General features: G+C 36.8%; 3 protein-coding genes across 3 annotated transcripts; 2 read left to right on the forward strand and 1 right to left on the reverse strand.

Annotated features, from left to right (window-relative positions):
• Window positions 1-600: 600 nt before the first annotated feature.
• Window positions 601-4,392, reverse strand: LOC147847887 (uncharacterized; the record flags this gene model as incomplete). Its single annotated transcript, XM_087338763.1, has 4 exons — window positions 4,075-4,392; window positions 1,533-1,627; window positions 1,203-1,439; window positions 601-927 (listed from the first exon to the last, which is right to left on the reverse strand). Coding segments are annotated over exons 1-4 (713 nt in total), but the record flags the coding sequence as incomplete, so codon positions are not given.
• A 3,878-nt stretch (window positions 4,393-8,270) lies between these two features.
• LOC147847888 (uncharacterized) lies at window positions 8,271-10,151 on the forward strand. The gene is made up of 3 exons (XM_087338762.1): window positions 8,271-8,518; window positions 9,489-9,567; window positions 9,912-10,151. Exons 1-3 carry the CDS (start codon window positions 8,364-8,366, stop codon window positions 9,978-9,980), a joined length of 303 nt encoding a protein of 100 aa, XP_087194888.1. The 5' UTR covers window positions 8,271-8,363; the 3' UTR covers window positions 9,981-10,151.
• A 1,956-nt stretch (window positions 10,152-12,107) lies between these two features.
• Window positions 12,108-16,611, forward strand: LOC147847889 (uncharacterized). The gene is made up of 4 exons (XM_087338761.1): window positions 12,108-12,516; window positions 14,540-14,748; window positions 15,360-15,467; window positions 15,611-16,611. Exons 1-4 carry the CDS (start codon window positions 12,159-12,161, stop codon window positions 16,388-16,390), a joined length of 1,455 nt encoding a protein of 484 aa, XP_087194887.1. The 5' UTR covers window positions 12,108-12,158; the 3' UTR covers window positions 16,391-16,611.
• Window positions 16,612-19,508: the final 2,897 nt, after the last annotated feature.

The raw sequence follows: 19,508 nt of genomic DNA on the forward strand, positions 1-19,508 counted from the left end.
AGACACAGGGGGGGTAGTTCTATTGAGACATAAAAATCTCAAAATTTTAAATTCTAGTAATTTCAGTGGTATATATCAACTGCAAGATTTTCAAGATGCTCGACATTCTGATATGTTCCGGAAGTACTTCCACCTCTGGATATATAGAAGATTATGTTACTGAATATGTGAAAAGTTGTGGGATATATGAACTTACAAGATGATAATGTGATTAAAATAATAATAATAATAATAATGCATTTAGTCTGTTATATTAAATGCATGAAGAGTCAGGGGTAGAGGGGGTTCTGGACCTGGTGAAAACTGATCAAACCATAAATCAGGAATTTATATATATATATATATATATATATATATATTCCAGCATATTGTGAGAACATTTTCAGATATAGTATCTTGTTCAGTCTGTTAGGCCATTTTGATCTCGTCAATGTATCTCTCTTTTTTCTGAATAAAAGCTTTTGCGAGAACTTGCATTGGGTGGAACGTTAGCACAACAGATGCTGCTCTTAGCATTTGTGGTCACCATATCTCTCTACATTTTTGGAAAAGGTGTTTTGAAGTTGCATAAAAACTGAGATCCTACTCTTGCCTAAGTACAGTAAAAAGGCATGGATAAATGTATCATAAGATATTGAGAACTTAATAGGTGTACATAATGTCAACGAATATGATTTTCTCCAATGTAGAAAAAGACTGTCAATGATACAAATATTATTATTAACATTTTTCATTAATTCACTTATATACAACAGCATGATTGTGATCATCCAGTGAAGTGAAAATAAGAAAATACAAATTACATGTATAATACTCACCTTGCATGACAACATTTCAACCACGCATTCCTGCTGATTAGATGAAACATAAAGATCCACTATAGGAGCCACTTCAAAATCTAAAATTTCCATCTTTGGTAGCATACACCTGCATCTCCACCAAGATCCAAACGAGCATCATCATAAAATGACAGAACCTTCTCTCAATTAAGCAAAAATATGTCCTGACAAAGCAAGCCACATAATAAACAATCTGTTTTGATATTGATATTGATGTTTATGTTGGTTTGAATAAACCAAGGTTTTCAAAAGGTGGAACAAACAGTTAGATATGAATAATAACAAATATATAGAAATTCAACAACAGAGATTGATTCAATCCATTCTTTAGATCCACTCAGTTATGATGAAGAAGTAAAGTACCTGAACGTATTGCCACCAATTTGCTCATAACTTTGCAGAGAATTGATGTTCAGCATGGATTCCATTCCTGCTTGATGACGCAAAAACTCATCTAATGGTTTCAGTTTCCCTGTATTACTGCAGAAATGGATAGGAAGTGGAATTGTTTGCCTCCTTTCAACAAAAAGGTTGGCAATTTTCTTCTTTCCTGAACTATTTAATTGGTCACTTTGAACTTGTGATATAATTTTCACTTCTCTGCAAAAAACTAAATGGAGAAATCTTCAATAAACAAGGTTTCAACACGGATGAAATGAGGTCACTGTTATAGTGTAAAACATAGTGATAGACCTTAATGTTGCATACTGTCTATTGGATAAACATGGCCATTCAAAGTTGAAGCTAAATAGACTTTCGGCGATCTGCAGAGACCTGTATGGATAAACCTTTCACAAAACAAGTATAAATATTTTAGTTAAATAATTCCAGAAATATAAATGAAAAGAACGTTAGAGTTCATAAAAATGTCCTGATTATGATTCTGAAATTTTCTCTGTCCTAAAAAGAAGAACCAGTTTAACTTGTGATTGTTTTCAGCACATATCCTAACTTTATTGCATCCTACATAGTTATAATAATCCATAAGACTACTATTTATGATTCTGTGATTTCTTTTTTTCTTTATAAAAAGAAACTGGTTTAATTTTTTAGTTTCTTCAGCATATCATCTCTCCTTTTAACTTGATTCAATCCTAAATGCTAACGAGGGAATAACCCTTCGTAGCTGAATATTTAGAAACCAATAAGAACAGTTTAGAAATGTAACCCAGGGAGAATTACAATGGATGTGTTCACACCAAGAAAACCAAGGACATTGTAAGGTCCAAACTTTTTCAACACGCCTTAACCTTCCATACTACAGCATGCCTTGTGACCATCTAGTTCAGGTGCATTTTAGTTTTTTGTACCGATTTCAGCTAATCTTTTTGTACCATTGCTTGTCTTCTACTTGACACACATTTCTGCTTAACTTTGTTATACCAATGCATGCATGCTCCTTCCTCGGCCATCTTTATCATGATATTGGAGTTTCTCTCATGCTACCTTAGCATCAGACCTAGTTTCAGGATTTTTGTCAGTTGCATAGATCCTTATCTTTTAAACCAGACAACCTTCCTTAACTCCATATTCATTACAATCTATGTAGATTCTAAATGGACCTTAATTAACAAACGTGGATTGATCATTGACAAGGAAGGGACCCTTAAAATCCTACTATTTCGACAATAGTAAATGTTTGTGTTCTTTAGCAACATGTTTTCCACTGTTCCTTAGAATCCTCCTTTTGCATAGATCCTTTATATATACTCTTTTAAAAACCAGACAACCTTCCTTAAATCCATATTGTACAATCTATGTAGATTTTAAATGGACCTTAATTTACAAACGTGGATTGATCATTGACAAGGAAGGGGCCCTTAAAATCCTACTATTTCGACAAAATGTTTGTGTTCTTTAGCAACATGTTTTCCACTGTTCCTTAGAATCCTCCTTTTGCATAGATCCTTTATATATACTCTTTTAAAAACCAGACAACCTTCCTTAAATCCATATTGTACAATCTATGTAGATTTTAAATGGACCTTAATTTACAAACGTGGATTGATCATTGACAAGGAAGGGGCCCTTAAAATCCTACTATTTCGACAAAATGTTTGTGTTCTTTAGCAACATGTTTTCTACTCTTCCTTAGAATCCTCCTTTTGCATAGATCCTTTATATATACTCTTTTAAACCAGACAACCTTCCTGAAGTTCATATTCGTATAATCTATGTAGATTTAAATGGACCTTAATTTACAAACGTGAATTGATCATTGACAAGGAAGGAGCCCTTAAAATCCTACTATTTCGACAAAGTATTTGTGTTCTTTAGCAACATGTTTTCCAGTCTTCCTTAGAATCCTCCAGTTTGCATGTGCTCCTTACTTAAGACCCTCTCATCTCCATATGACACTTCTTCCTAACTGATGACACTTCTTCCAACTGGCACTTCATCCTTAAAATCCTAACTTTCACAATAAACTTCTTCTTATCCATTCATTTTCAGATTAGATACTTCTTTAAAAATCTTCACGGCCTCCACATGCCACTGCTTGCTTAAAACCATAAGCATTTACAATATTCTTCTTCTTACCAATTCAAATTTAGACAAAATCCATGCATGCAGGAAGACGCTATTTGTAAGGACATGTGAAAAAGTTGCAAGTATATCTAGAAATGGTCCACGCGCCATTTCTTCCATAAAACTCCGATCTCCAGCATTCTACTTCTTCCTTAATAACCTAACCATCTCCAACTTTCCACTTCTTGCCAATTCATTTCCATACCAAATCTAACCAAGAAATAAAAAGGCTATTTCTAAGATATTGTGAAGTAGGATGTACATGTAGAAACCATGAAGATTTTACACTTCTCATTTCTTTCTTAAAAACCTAACTGTCTACAATACAAGGCTTCTTTCTAAAACGAAAAGATTACAGTGAATCTTTACATGGCCAAATCTATACAAGAAAGGAATCGATTTTGAGAAAGAAGCAAACAATTACAGCGGAAAATATTATCTGGTCAATTTAACAAGGGAAGCAACTAATATTTGCGAGAAAGAAACAAAAAGTAACAGTGAAAAATAAGATTTTCTGTCAAAGTCAAAGCAAGACCGCAAGCAATTCTTTATTAGAAAGAGGGAAATGTTAACACACAATAAAAACATTACCTGGCCAAATCGATGCAAGCAATTCTTACGATAACGAAGATATTAGGGAGAGAAATGAAACATTACCTGGTCACGTCTATCCAGGAAAGCAATCAATTTATAGTGCGAGATAGATTACCTGGTGGTAGCGATGAGGTGAGAGTGGTAAGAAGATGGAACACAGAGCAGCCATTGAGAGAGAGAGAGAGAGCTCGAAGGGGGGGAGACGAGTTTTCAGGACGAGAATCAGAAGAAGGAATAACTCATTTCTAAGAGAGAGAGAGAGAGAGAGAGAGAGAGAGAGAGAGAGAGAGCCAAGGAATTCAATGCTTGGGGCTAGTCGATTTGCAGGTTCTGATTTTTGTATCTAAGGAATGCGTTTCTTCTGTAGAAGAAAGAGAGAGATTTCGGCCTCTGGAAAAGAGAGGCAACATTTTTATGAGTAATATGCGACCATCTCTTCTTCCTCCTCCTTCTTCTTTTGTGTGTGTGTGTGTGTCTGTAGGTCTCTCTCTAATATCTATCTATCTATTTATATATACATATATATATCTATATGTACACAGTACATATATGTATTATGTACATATATGTATATATATCTACTATCTATATGTAGCAGAAGTATCAATAGCAGCAGCTCTACTTCTTTCTTTGTGTCTCTATATTTTTAGTTCTCCCTTTCCTTCTTTAGCCCCCCCACTCCCCCCCAAATTTAGATTGCCATCTCCATAAAAAAGAGTGTGTGTTGCCTCAGTCACCCTCCATTCTTCAATCGTCATTGTTCGTTGATCATCGTTGTTGATACCAACTACGATATGTGATTACAGAATGTATGACCACGTGTTTCTATATGTTGTGTGTGTACACATGATAACTTGATAGAAGCATCTCCCGTTTGGAATAATAGGATGTGCGAAATTCCAATATATGATTGTCTTCTTCTTGTGAGATTGTATAAGTGGCAAGCTATGTATAATATAGTTGCGTTGTTCTTTTATAATGAAGTACATTACCCCATGCATGGGCTATCTTGCTTACTTGTGGTTGTAGCAATCAATTCTATGTGCATGTGTATGGAAGCATGGTGCAATTGTCCAACATTGCTTAGGTTGTCCATATTTCAAATTGCATACAAATTCCAATCAATGTCTAATACCCATGTTGAATGCATCGAATACCCACGTTGCTTGTTTCCTTATCTACTTGTGATGTCCAATCAAAGTTGCCATGTAAAAACAAGCTACACTCGTTTTTCATAGTTTGTGAATTTTCTTGTTAATCCCAACATTGAGTTACACAATAGGGAAAGTCTTCCTAGTGAACTTAGCATGGCTTGATATTGATATAATGACATGTATCCCATACCCATGCAATTTACATGATATCTATGTCTATGCAAAACTAGATGAAGTCTACCATGGTTAGGTCTTACTCATGCAATTTAAGTGACATTTATGTGTATGCAAGAACTAGGTGAAACATACCATGGTTAGGTCTTTCGTTCCTTTGTCCTTTAGCAAACTCACATTAGAGCTTGCCATGTGTAAAAGAGTTGGTCATTCCTATCTTTCTTGAGATTTTGATGTTCATTTCTTCGACAATGTGCCAAGCCTTTCAAAAAGGGAACTAAGATGCCTGTGCACAATCCACATTTATCAATTCTAGTCATGAACTTAATGTTTAACCAATAAATCGTCGCGATGAAGAAGCTCTCTAGTCACATGTTCACGGTGACAATGCAAGAGTTGAGAGCATCAATGTTTCTATGGTGGATTGACATGGGCAAATCAAGTTTAAAATAAAGTTGTTTGTTTTCTCTCTTGAGTGACCAAAATACATCCTTATTTCACTCCCCCTTGAGACAACACTATCTAAGTATCATATACAATTAATCCAACAAAGATGGACCATAGAGTGGTGTTAGTTTTAGCAGGGGAGAAGTTCGGAAATGAAGGTTTAGGGAAGGGCGAGAAATGGTAATAATAAAATAACAAGATTGTGTTAGGAATGATTGAATTTTAGCTTAGAAGATTAAGTTTCGTGTGATTTTATTTTTTTCCAAAAAAAATATTCTTCATTATTAGGATTTTGCATACATGACGAAATGACTAGACTAAAAACATTACAGTGGTTGTCGCCATGATGAACTCTGAAAACCACAACTAATGGAAGTGAAAGACCAAAAAGGAATACCATGAGACATCTTACATGTAATGAACATATAAATTTGTCCTCCGTTCGAATGTGAGCATGTCCTCTAGTTCCCCAATGAAAACAATTTTCCTTTGCTTTCCTTTAACCTATTCTCCACCTTGGAATAAAACATTGTGGGCTACCTTGGATAGCCCACAACTATCCTCTCCCATGTCGAAACCGACCATCTCCTTCATCTCCACGATCATCGAGAATATACTTCTATGAAACCTCTGTACCATCAACACTCTACTTTATCACTACCTTCATGTTCTCACATCAGCCATGTCGACGATTACCGCCAAAATCATGTACCTATAACAACAAAATGATATAGTGTCCTCATCTCCTCAAGAAAATATGCTTCGACCCCCACACCATCTTCACTCATCCTTATCACAAAACAAAAATGTGCTTTATTTAGTTCACATCAACCATCTCGTTGATTTTTGCCAAGGTCTTATACAAACAACAACACGATGGGTCTAGAATGTTTCCTCATCTCCTCATGATATGCTTTGGCCCCCACACCGTCATCACTCATCCTAGTAAAAACAGAAAATCAGCTTCATTTAGTCCACCACAACCATCTCGCTCTTGCCGATTATCATAGAAAACATTTTACCTACAAAAAAAGAAGAAGAGAATCCTCGCTACCTCTCCTCATGGAAATATGCTTCAATTATATATATACTTATATACTTACACTACTTGAATTACTGAATGTGTGAGAAAACAATGCTAACATTTTTAATGGGCTTGGGAGGCAAGACACATGAATTATATACTTACACGACTTGAATTACGGAATGTGTGAGAAAACAATGCTAACATTTTTAATGGGCTTTGGAGGCAGGACACATGATTGACTGGACCCAAAAAGAGCATTAGGAAAGAGTGTCCTCTATTCAGAAGATGTGTGCCCCACATGCATGGCTTGTATATTTTCTCAAGATGACTCTTGTTCTGAGCAAAGTGAGTGTATTTTGGAACATAGACTATTACGATAGGGATAATAGAGGGTACTTTGTGAAAATCGAGGCGCATCTTGGCAAAATTTCTGTTCTCTACCGATTATATATATATCTAGGGATTTCAAAGTTGAAAACTTCGAATCCTTACTTTGGGATGGAGAGAAACCCATTATTCGAAGGCCAACCATATAAGTTTATAACATACACGAATGTATTATATTAGAAACATGTTCAAAGAGCTCTTAATATTTTGGCCTATATGTATGTAGTTATAACTATCATGTGTTTGGATGACATTCTTTAATCTGATAAGCAGAGGCGCAAGCAAGTAAATTTCCACATCCGATTTTCTATGTGCTAGTAATTGGGAGATTGATGGCTAATTAGGAGGTCATTAGGGGTAGTTTAGTCAACTCAGATGGCTTTCTGTTAATTGAAGAGGCTAAACCCCTATCTCCTTTAATTTTGTGAAAGGGGGCAGGGCAGGGGCATTTTGATAATTATCCGAAACCCAACCTTTTTACTCCTCAACTCTAGCAATGGGCACGGTTTCGGCTCAAACCGAACTGAACCGTTAAGCCATGGTTGAATGGTTTATTGGTTCCAAAAAAAATTAATGGTTTGGTTTGGTTTGGATTCTCGATAAACGGTTCAGTTTCGGTTTGGTTTGGTTTTAAAACTTGGGTTTATAGGTTTACAGGTTTTTGGTTAACCTTGTTTTTTTACCTTAATAGTTTATTGATGTAATGGTTTAATTAATGGTTTTTTATTGATTTAATTAGTTTAACCTTAATAGTTTATTGATGTAATGGTTTAATTAAAGTTTCTTTTATTGATTTAAATAAATTTAACTTAAATGCTTATTTAATTTAATGTAATTTTGTTTCTTTAGATGTTTAACTAGTTTGGCTTAAGTGGTTCAGTTAAATTTTTTATTAAATGGTTCGGTTCGGTTTGGTTTTGTTTTCCCTAACGGGTTTGGTTTGATTTCTTTGCCTTGAAACCGATCCGAACCGTGCCCATTGCTACTTGACTCGTAGGAATCGGCAATGGCTCAACTCAAGCCTAAACCGAACCGTTAAGCCTCTTAAAAACGGTTTAGAGGTTCGGTTTAGGCTTGAGCTTCCTTAACTGGTGGACCTCGAGTTTATTTTCTCTGCGAACTCCGGTTGCAGATAAAGAAGGAAAGGCGAGAAGAAGAAGAAGAAGAAGACAGAGAAGGAGAGGAAGAGGAAGAGGAAGAGGTCGGCCTGTGGCTATGGAGAAGATGTTTGGACCTGCGTATGGAGGAGACCCTGGCATCCCTCACTCAGGGAAGGATGGCTTCACCAACATCTTCTGGGGATGCGTCACTGCTTCTGCATACTCTCTCGTCTGCCCTTACTACTGGCAGCAATGCAACAATCACTACAAGTATGTCAGGAAGAAGCAATCTGAAGAGACGGATATCTTCTTCTGTTTTGTTTGTTCATCTTCTCCGTTCTCCCGTTTGTTTTGTGTTCCTTGCCTTTCCTTCTCTCCGTTTTTTCTGGTTCTTGCATTTTCTCCTTGTTTCGTCTCCTTCTGTTTAATTCCGTTTCTTTCTTTCTTTCTTTCATATCTATGTGCCTTTTATTTGTCTGAAGAGTTGTGAAAATATCCTCTTAAGTATATTTTTCATTTTCCGTTGCATCATTTTCTGCTATGGCTATTTCTCTCTCTGAAGCATATAATGTAGATTTCGTTATTAGTAAAATAGATTGAGTTGTATAGATACTAGTACTCTATGAAACGTGGTGTTGCCTTATGTGCAGGTTGTCAATATTCTTAGTTCTCTTACTGTATTCTTATTCTGACGGAATTTTTTGTGCATTTTTTTGCTTCTGTAGAGCACAATTGCGAGTTTTGTTTTCCCCTTATTTTCTGGGTTTTGCTACTGATTTTCATTGGACATTCTGTAGGATGTATGTCAAGTCTAAGTTTTTCTTTTGTCAATAATATACATTTTATTGCTTTGTTCTTGTAAATAATTGCAAAGGTTTTGCTTTTGAAAGTTTTATTTCATCAATATTTTGGTGCTGCCTTAGATTCCCAAGGGTTTTGATCCTTCATTTTTTTATTAAAATTTCTGCAGGGCTTATGTCAAATCTAAGTTATTTTTTGTAAATACTCTTATTTTGTGTACCTTTATTCCTATAGAAACTTGCACACGATTCGTTTCATAAGCTTATGTTTCGTGAATATTGTGGTGTTATTTTAGATTCCTAAGGGTTTTTTCCTACAGAAATTTATGCAAGTTTATTTGAACACGTGGGGTTTTAACAATAAATATGTAGCTCATCTAGGTTTCTTAGTCATTTTTGCAGATACTTCCGTTTATTTATTATTGTTTTTATTTTTGTAGTTGGCATGACCTTGCCATGATGTGTGAGAACCACAGATTTAAGCAAGCTTTGAAGAAAAAGCAGAGATATGTACCTCTGGTAAGTAAATACTTCATCCTGCTCTTCTTCTTTTCTTTATATGTTGGTTTCAAAATTCATAAGAACTTAATGAATGAGAAAAAGAAAAAGAACCATTATATTAACTTTGAGAGGAAAGGAAAGTTAAGTGAATCACCATCGGTTGGGTAACTTTTTTTATTGTATCAGTTTGTTACTTCAGGTAGTAATCTGGAAATTGTTATTAACTTTCGATCATATTGGTTTGTTTATGGATGGTAGCCTTGAAATTATCATTGAGTTTTGTTTGATTGACTTGTTTATCGATAGTATTCTCAATATTGTTTCTAATAATTCATTTTATTGGTTTGTTTATTGATTTGCAGTGGAATAAATTCATGCACCGGAATGAAAGGGATGCATACTACCAGAATTGGGCAGACTATTTTCCTTGACCATTGCATTTTTTTATCTGCTTTGAACGTCGTTAATAATAGAATTTTAATCTCTTAGTTATTGCCTTTATCATTGTCTTTGAGTCATTTAGTCTTGTAAACAAAATTGACTTTGGATTTCATGGTCTATATGCTTCTTTTGTCCACCTGAAAGTGACATGATTAGCTGAAGAGTATTCCCTTGAGTGCTGAATATGAGTGAAGATTCTTGATATTTTTGGTCATGATCATTGAGGAAGGTGCTTAATCTTTTCCAGCAATGAAATTAGGTGATATATGTGGAAATTTGTTAATATTACCTTCAATCTCCAATTGAAAATTTAAGTGTATGTGGTGTTGGTTTCAGGCACCATTACTGAATTGGGTCTGGATTAATTGGAAAAATAAAGCTAAGCTGACATATGGTACTTGTAATAGAAAACTAATTTTCCTGTCAATGAGAGTTTTTGGAGTTTATATATATAAACTTGGTGATTACTGTAAATGGCATGCTAGTCTCTAGGAAGCTCCAACTAATTGTGTGTTTGGGTACATAGAAAACTAATATAATCAGGCTTATGAATGTGTTTGATTGGAAAGTCATTCTTGCCACTGAGCCTGTTAGATAAAGGAGCAGGTGCTATATATTATGTGGTAAGCTGATGGCTTCAAATAAATTCTCTGGATTGTTTTTGAATGAAGAATGTGGATATGATAATGTTGTGCTATCCCATATTCTAGTTTTATCCTTTTAGGAGCTTTTCACTTATTCCTTATTGGTTTCATTAATTTTCCATAGCATCACTTGAAACCTCTACGAGATATTCCACATCATATATTTTGAACCATTTTCTTAATGTCAACTACTCTTTGTGATTCTTTTGTAGTTTACATCTAACATTGCAAGCAACGTGTGGTAAAGTATGATTCAACATATTTGTGACTTTTGTAATGTATTGATATACTTTTTGTAGCGCCAATATCTCTATAGGTCCAACACATGTTTCTAAGAGCCTAACTTGGTAGGAGGTGGTGGATTTAACTCCAAATAGTCTTCTTAAAAACATCTTTTGAATCTTCTCAATCTAATCCCACGCATTAAGAAAGATAGTGCCTTGCCACATTTCTTCTCCATTAAGCAAAACTTGTGGTACCATGGCATTTACTAACATTAGTTTCACTTCCCATCCTTAAGTATCAGCGTTGTTGCATTAGTTTTCCAGCATATAACTTTCCCAAGCAGCTTGAAGTCTAGACTTTAGACTCAAAGCATACACTACCATTTATTTGTGGTAGCTATATTGATACTAGATACATACTGAAAGCTTTGTACAAATTGTACATGTTCTTTCCTTATAGGTAAGCATAGGGCATTAGTGAGGCTGGAGGGTTTGAACTTTGCACTACTATCATTTTTGTTTTATCCACATTTATAGTTAGTGCACTACTTTATAGGAATCATCAATGGTTTGGTTTTGTCTTATTCGATTTGGCCTTGTCCAAACCAAACTGATTAAGCCTTAATAGTTTTGGGAGTTTTCAAACTTGAACTGAAGTAGCTCCTAAACTAGTTTAGCGAAACTGATTAAAGCTTTAACCGGTTTGGGAACCAATTTAACCCAAAGAGTTCAGTTCGGCTTGAGCCATCCCAAACCGAACTCAAACCAATCAAGGAATCTCAGGCCTTAACGTAGTCGAGCCGAAGCGCCAAACTATCAAACCGTTTAAAGAAGGTTTAACGGCTTGAGTGATACCATCGACATCATATGAAAAGATAACCACGTGATCTGCATACATATATATATGATATACATATGATATATGTATGTACTATGTATAAGACCGAACTCAAACCAATCAAGGAATCTCAGGCCTTAACGTAGTCGAGCCGAAGCGCCAAACTATCAAACCGTTTAAAGAAGGTTTAACGGCTTGAGTGATACCATCGGCATCATATGAAAAGATAACCACGTGATCAGCATACATATACATATGATGTATGTATGTACTATGTACTATGCTAAAAGCCTTTGGCTGTAGGGGTATCATCTGTAATTTTGGAAACGGCCAGGGGCATACTCAGGAACACAGATACATATATGTCGTTTTCTTTTTCAAATTCAAAATACCAACAGAGAGAGAAAAGGATAATCAGCAGAGGCGATGCACGAACCCTAATCCGAAGCCCCCACCCCTCCCATGGAAGCTGCAGACTCAGGAAGAGAAGGGAAGGCAGGTAGAGATGGAAGGTCATCAAGAGAAGTTCGAGAAGATGACCTTCTTTTCTGTGTGGACAGATGGTCTTGCAACAAGAATAACTACAAGCTCTTCTTCCTCACTCACCTTCACTCCGATCATACGAAAGGTCTCTCTGAAAGCTGGCAGAAAGGACCGATCTACTGTTCTTCTATCACTTCTGATTTGATCCTTCTCAAATTCCCTGCTTTCGATCGATCCCTCATTCACAGTTTACCTCTTGGGATTCCCTCGCTCATCTCCATCCCGAATCATGATCATCTCCTTGAAGTTACTGCCATTGATGCCGATCATTGTCCTGGTATGCTTTGTCTTCTTCTATTTTTAACTTTTTTCCATCCAGCTTCAATATAACTGTTTGTTTCTATCTGTCATTTCTGCTTCCCTCTCTCTGTCTTTCTTTCCCTTTAAATCTTCTTTTCTCTGTCATTTTGTACTGTTATACTGCATTTCTTCAGTAATATTTCTTTGTTCGAGAGCTGTTTATTTTGCTATATATCTGGTTGAAGTTTGAATTCCTGAGTAGGTTTCATTTCGAGTGCCTGAATTTTACATGCTCCTCTTTTTCTAAAAAACTAGTTTTCTCCTTCAATCGTTCTTTACTATGTCTGCTATTCACTGCTGTTTGGTTGCGATTCATATGTTATTTGAGATATTTAACATAAATAAGTTTTTTCTCATTAATTCTTCAAATCATACCTGCTTTTTTTGCTATTTGGTTGCAATTCTGGCTTTCTGACATGTTTTTTTATGATAATTTCAATCGTTAATGTGTCTACCTTTCTTTTTCTTTCTACAATTAAGGTTTCTCTCTGTCATTCTTTAATATGCCCACTTTTATCTGTCATCTGCATCTGGCATCAAACTGCTATCTTGTTTGTCTCTCTCTCTCTCTCTCTCTCTCAGGATACTGTTCCATGTTCCTTCTGTAATTTAGGCTTTTGAATCAAACGTTCTCCAATGTCTGTAATTTTCTCTATGATCTGGTTGCAATTTTCCTTTTTGGTTCCTTTCATTATGATGATTTCAAATCCTTCACGGGTCCATCACTTGCTATCTTTCTGAAACATAGTTTTGCCTTAAAAGTTCTTCAATGTCTGATTTCCTCTGTCATTTATATTGGAGGTTGACATGATACATGACTTTCCTCTAGAATGCTCATTTTTAATTTCTAAATTTAGGTGTTTCTTTGTTCATTTTTCTTCCATGCGTGTCCTTTTCTCTGTCATTTGGTTGAAATGTTGGCCTTTTGGTACATTTCATCATGGTAACTTCAAATTCATGTCGTTTTTGTGTTTTTCCTTTTGGCAATATTATTCTTTCTCCTTCAACTGGTTCATTGCAATCTATATTTGGTTAACTGGCTTTCATCTGTAATGCTCTTTTTTCTTTCCGGAATTTAGGTGTTTCTTTGTTCGTTTGTCTTCATTGTGTGGTCCTTTTCTCTGTGATTTGGTTGACATGTCAGCGTTTTGGGAAGTTTCATCATGGTAATTTCAAGTCCATGATATTTTTATTTTATTTTTCTTTTCATAGCATTGTTCTTCGTCCTTCAATATGTCTGCTGTTTCATTGCAATCTGGATTTGGTACATTAACTTTTTTCTACAATGTTTCATTTTTCGTTCTGAAATGGTGTTTCTTTATTCACACTTCTTCAATGTGTGCCCTTAACTCTGTTATTTGCTTGAAATGTTGGCTTTTTGGTACATTTCATCATGGTGATTTCAAATCCTTGATGTTTTTTTTTGGCAACATTGTTTGTTCTCTTTTAATATGTCCGCTGTTTCATTGCAATCTCGATTTGGTACACTGGCTTTCCTCTATAATGTTCCTTTTTCCTTTCTGAAATTTGGTGTTTCTTCTTTCATTCTTCTTCAGGGTGTCTCATTTCTGTCATTTGGTTGAAATGTCGGCATTTTGGTACATTTAATCATGGTAATTTACATTGTGCTTCTGTTATTTCCTTTCTTTTTGCAACGTGGTTCTTTCTCCTTCAATATGTCTGCTATTTCATGCAATCTGAACTTAACTTTGGTTTTCTAGTAGCTCTTATGATAATGATGATTACAAATTGTTATTGTGTTCGTTAAACACTTTCCTTTTTTTTATGAATTGTTCTTCAACATATCTGCTTTTGTCTCTCATATTTGGATTTCATCTGCCTTTCATGGTGGTGATTTCAAATAATCGATATGTTCTTTGAAACAGTTCCCATTTTTCTTAACAGTATTTGTCTTTGCCATTTAAGTGGTTTCAAATAGGCTCCTCACATTGTGATGATTTCAAATCCGTGACATGGTCTTTGGAATATTTCCTTATCAGGTTCTGTTATGTTTATTTTCCGTGGTCCTTTTGGTTGCATTTTCCACACTGGAGATTTTCGATGGGAATCTGGCAGCCCAAAAGTCGAGATAATGAAACATGGCATTGCTAATGCTATTTCTAGTTCCCGTGTGGATCTCCTTTGCTTGGACAACACTTTTTGCAATGCACGAATCTCTTTTCCTCCTCGCCATGTTGCTGCTCAACAGGTTTCTTCCAAATTCTGCCTTGTTCATGCATTATAGTGAATGCGTTGAAGTATGTACCATGGAGAAAGTATGAAATGCATCTTATATTGGTCTCACTCTTTAACATAGTATCTGGATTCCGAAGTTCCATATATTTGCCTTCAAACCTTAAAAGTTATTTCTTAAGCATCTCATAATATGAGAAACAACTTGCCTCTATGAAAAGAAGGCATACACTGAATGAGGAAATCAGAAAAATTTGATAAATTTAAATTCGAAATTAATTGCTATATGCATCATGCAATATATGTAAACCTTTGAATCAATTTATGGTTGCTGGAAAGGAGGGTAAGAAACTGATTATAATGCTCAATGTGAACGAGTAGAATGATAGTGCTATTTGTCTCTCAGGAAGAAAAAATAAAATGACCCAGTTTTCAATGTGCATAAGGAGAATAATGATGCTAATTTTTGGGGACAAGAAAAGGACCCTAAATCAGGATTGATATCTTAAAAGCTTGTTTATGTTTCATGGTGTATTGAATGAAGAGGGTTGCATAGTGAGAGATTTTCTTTTCAGCAAACTTATCTGAAGCATTAATCTCTCTCATATATTGAATGAAAGGATTCAGGTGCTTGATATAATTGTCAGTCATAAAGATCATGATGTACTCCTTGGAGTAGATATGTTGGGGAAGGAGGAGCTTCTGATTTCAATATCAAATGCTTTGCAAACCAAGGTTCATATACTTGAATTTAAGATTCTTGCTAACATTCATATTCTCTGAACCACCAATGAATTCAAAATTTCAAAGTTTCCACTCTTGGATACTATGAGTTTTAATTGTTGGATTCACACATTCTTTTCTTCGTGAAATTACAGATTTGGGTTTGGCCTGAACGTTTGCAAACAATGAGAATGCTTGGAATTTCAGATTTTTTCACGACTGATACAACAATTACCAGGATTTGTGCAGTTCCTCGATATAGTATTTCATTGGAAACACTTCGAATGTTGAATGAAACAAAGCCTACAATAGCTATAGTTCCTAGCGGTCTCTGGAGTCTACGCAATACTTCTACGTCAAACACATGTCTAGATGGAGATTTACATGAATGTTGTGTTTTGGAGAAAACCAAGCTTTCCACTAATCAATTTTCTAGGATGGATGGAAGTATGCTACAGAAACCATTTGTGAAGAAAAAAATATTTTTTGTCTCATATTCACTTCATAGCTGTTTCTTAGAGCTTAGAGACTTTATAGAATTTGTGAATCCTATCTCCATAAAGGGAAATACACATCTTTCTTATGTGGATATCAATCCCCAAAGTTTATATCATGCCAAAGTACAAAGCATATGCTCCCAAAGAGATCTCGAGGTAAACAACAAACATGAGACTTTCCATCATAATGGGAATCTAGCATCCGGAAACATTGAAACAATGAGCTCGACTCTTCATTCTATTGTTCAAATGGATAAAGGAAAGGCTTCAGGTCATCTCCACATTGTTGATGGGGATAGTAACAAAAAACGAGATGGTGATTATAGAAGAAAATTGAGATCAAGGATTAGTCTTAGGAAGATTGCGTGTTTGCGATCCAAACATGCTTGGGCTATGCTCCGAAAGAGGAAAGGCGGAGGATTGTTGATAAATGACTAAGGAGTGATTAAAAGATCAAATGTATAACCATCCAATTCTGTTTGAGGCTATGCTATCAAATCATGATGCAAATAATTAGTTGCGTCCTCATTACACCAGTGTATTTGATGAGATTTCAATTGTTGGGTGCTGTAGTAATATTTCTTCTAAAGACCACAAAAATGTTGACTAACATGGAACCAGTGTATTACCGAGTACTTCTTGTCCTAGTGCTCTATTTCTTGCAGCATCCTAATAATTCTTGCACCTTATGGGTTGAGAGATTTCTGAAGTTCTCAACTTAAACAACATGTTTCAAGTTGTATTTGCCATAATTCCTAGGGTCCTAAGAAATTTCCAACCTTCATAGTGAAGAGATTTGTAAGATTTCAAATTAATGACACATTGTAGGCATTGCTAAATGAGTGAAATGCGTATTGTTATTGTAATCTAGACCTTTTTGGTGCTAAAGTTGTTAGCAACTCAAATTTTCTATACTTAACAAGGTATGTGCACCCATCAACTTGGTGATAGAATTTTCAATTTTGTAAGGGAAACTTTGTTGGGAAATCGGTCTCTCTGGATGGGATCCGGTGATGAATAAAGAGGACCCGGTAAGAATCGGAAGAGATCCAGAAATTAGAGGAGACCTGGAGAGAATTGGAAGAGAGCCGGTGAAAACTAAAAGAGAAGACATATTTGTAGATATGTTTTGAGTAACCCTATTGAGGCTATATTTATAAATAGCCCTAAGTTCATATAAGTATAAATATGACTTAAGGCAATCACTTTGTAAGGTTGTAGTTGTCATACTATTGTAATTGTTGTACAGAGAGTGACAAAGAGAGAGTGTGAGATATAGAGAGATACTCTGTTGTAACCGCTAGTTGGTGAAGATACAAAGCTCGAGGTCGTTGCCTTTGAGGCTCTGATTGTAGCTTTCTCCCATAGTGATTGTTGGAGTTCGTGGGCTCTCGTGGTTTTTTTTCATATTTGGGTTTTCCACGTAAACATCATGTGTATTTCCTTTTTGTACTCTCCATTTCCCATTTTGGTGTTTTATTCTCATAGAAGTGATTCAAGACTTGGTTGTGGCCGAGCAATATTTTGCGCCAATCCTTGACAAGTGGTATCAGAGTGAATAAGACGAGAAATGGAAGAATCGTTCTGTGGCATGTTCAAGCTCACTGGCTCCAACTACTCGGTGTGGAAGTCGAAGATGAGGGATATGTTGGTGGTCAAAGATCTTTGGTTGCCAGTTTAGTTCGGGGCCAAGAGACTAGATAAGATCAACGCCACAGTGTGGGAGGTGATGCACATGAAGACGACGACATACATCCGGTGCTTCATCGACATGAGCTGTACAACAACTTTAATGAAGAGAGCAAGAGCAAGGCTCATGAACTCTGGGAGAAGATCGACATCATGTTCCAAAACAAGAATGTCGTTAAGCGGGTTTTAGTATTTCGGAAGCTAGTGAGGCTTCGGTACCAGGACGACTCTAGTATGGCGGAGCACATGAATGCCTTCCAAGGGCTGATACATCAAGCAACCTCGTTGGAAGTACCTCTCGTCGATGAGGTACTAGCATTGCTCCTACTCGGTTCCCTCTCGGATAACTGGGAGACGTTAGTTGTCACGTTGGGCAACGCCGGGCCGAAAGGAAAACAATTGTCCCTAGCAAGGGTAAAATCAAGCTTGCTAGATGAAGAAGCTCACCGAAAGGATCGGGAGTCCGCAACCGATCCGAAGGCCTTGGTCACAGAAGATGACCACAACCGGGGAAGAGGCCGGTATTGGAGTCCCCAAAACCGGGACAAATCGGGGATGAGGTCGAAGTCAAGGGGAAGGCCCACGTGCTTCTATTGTGGGAAGCCGGGACACCTCCAGAAGAACAACCGACATTTCCGGAAGGAGAAGGAAACCAACACTACCGGTTCGAAGAAGAGTTCGGACTAGAGAGGCTGGATCAAAAAAGAACGTCGGCGATTGCGACAAGTGAAGAAGAATTGATGCTCATTACCAAAGAGAATGAGTTAAACCTTGTCGGCGACGAGACAACATGGGTTGTCGATTCTGGAGTGTCGTTCCACCTGACACCGGATCGGAAATGCTTCTCATCCTACACAACCGGTGATCGTGGTTGTGTCCGGATGGGGAATGAAGGCACATGCCGAATTATCGGCATAGGAGATGTGTTGTTGACGACATCAACCGGATGCAAATTGCTGCTGAAGGATGTCCGACATGTTCCAGAGGTTCTATTGAACCTGATATCAGTCAGTTGACTAGATGATGAAGGCTACACGTGTAGCATCCGGAACGATGTTATGAAATTCAGCAAGGGAAGCTTGATAGTGGCTCGAGCCTGGAAGATCAACACATTGTACTTGATGAATGCCCGGATATGCCAGGAAGAAGTGAACGTAGCATCCGACACTACCGGTGAGATGTGGCACAAAAAACTGTGTCACATGAGTGAGAAGGGGATGAAGAGGCTTGCCGAAGACAACCTCATTCCGGTGAAGGATGTGTAACATGAGAAGTGCACCAATTGCTTGGCTGGCAAGCAAAAATGAACCTCCTTTCGATCAAGACCACCGATGAGACAGAATGCACCACTGGAACTGGTGCATACCGATGTGTGTCAAGTGGACTAGAAGTCACATGCCGGATCGTAGTACTTCGTGACGTTCATAGATGACCAAAGTTGGAAGTTCATAGATGACGTTCATAGATGGTCGGGTCTCACCATTGAAGACGAAGGATCATGCGATATCCGTCTTCAAGGAGGTCCACGTGAGAGTGGAAAGAGAAATCGACCAGAATCTGAAGGCGGTTCGAGCAGATAACGGAGCATGCTAGCACATGCAAAGATACCCAAGACATTTTGGGCTAAGGCGTTGACGACGACGACCTATGTGATAAATAGATTGCCCTCGGCACCCTTGGAAGGAGACTCACCTTAGAAAGTATGGACCGGTAAAGATGTATCTTATCGGCATCTGAAGGTGTTTGGGTGTCTCGCATATGTGCAAGTTGCAAAGGACAAGAGAGCAAAGCTGGATCCGAAGTCCAGGCCATGCATATTCCTTGGATACGGTGATGATGAGTTCGGTTATCGGGTGTGGGATCTGGT

The sequence above is a fragment of the Azolla caroliniana genome, unplaced genomic scaffold, assembly GCF_043228905.1.
Source record: "Azolla caroliniana isolate FFs.n. ecotype wild unplaced genomic scaffold, voAzoCaro1.0.p SCAF_601, whole genome shotgun sequence".
Lineage (NCBI taxonomy): Eukaryota > Viridiplantae > Streptophyta > Polypodiopsida > Salviniales > Salviniaceae > Azolla > Azolla caroliniana.

Excerpts from the sequence above, each read along its gene's own strand:
- LOC147847888 (XM_087338762.1), top strand. The coding sequence starts at position 8,364 with ATGGAGAAGATGTTTGGACCTGCGTATGGAGGAGACCCTGGCATCCCT. Across the intron at positions 8,519-9,488 it reads CAATGCAACAATCACTACAA|TTGGCATGACCTTGCCATGA; the intron begins GTATGTCAGGAA and ends TTATTTTTGTAG. Across the intron at positions 9,568-9,911 it reads AGCAGAGATATGTACCTCTG|TGGAATAAATTCATGCACCG; the intron begins GTAAGTAAATAC and ends ATTGATTTGCAG.
- LOC147847889 (XM_087338761.1), top strand. The coding sequence starts at position 12,159 with ATGGAAGCTGCAGACTCAGGAAGAGAAGGGAAGGCAGGTAGAGATGGA. Across the intron at positions 14,749-15,359 it reads GCCATGTTGCTGCTCAACAG|GTGCTTGATATAATTGTCAG; the intron begins GTTTCTTCCAAA and ends GAAAGGATTCAG. Across the intron at positions 15,468-15,610 it reads CAAATGCTTTGCAAACCAAG|ATTTGGGTTTGGCCTGAACG; the intron begins GTTCATATACTT and ends GTGAAATTACAG.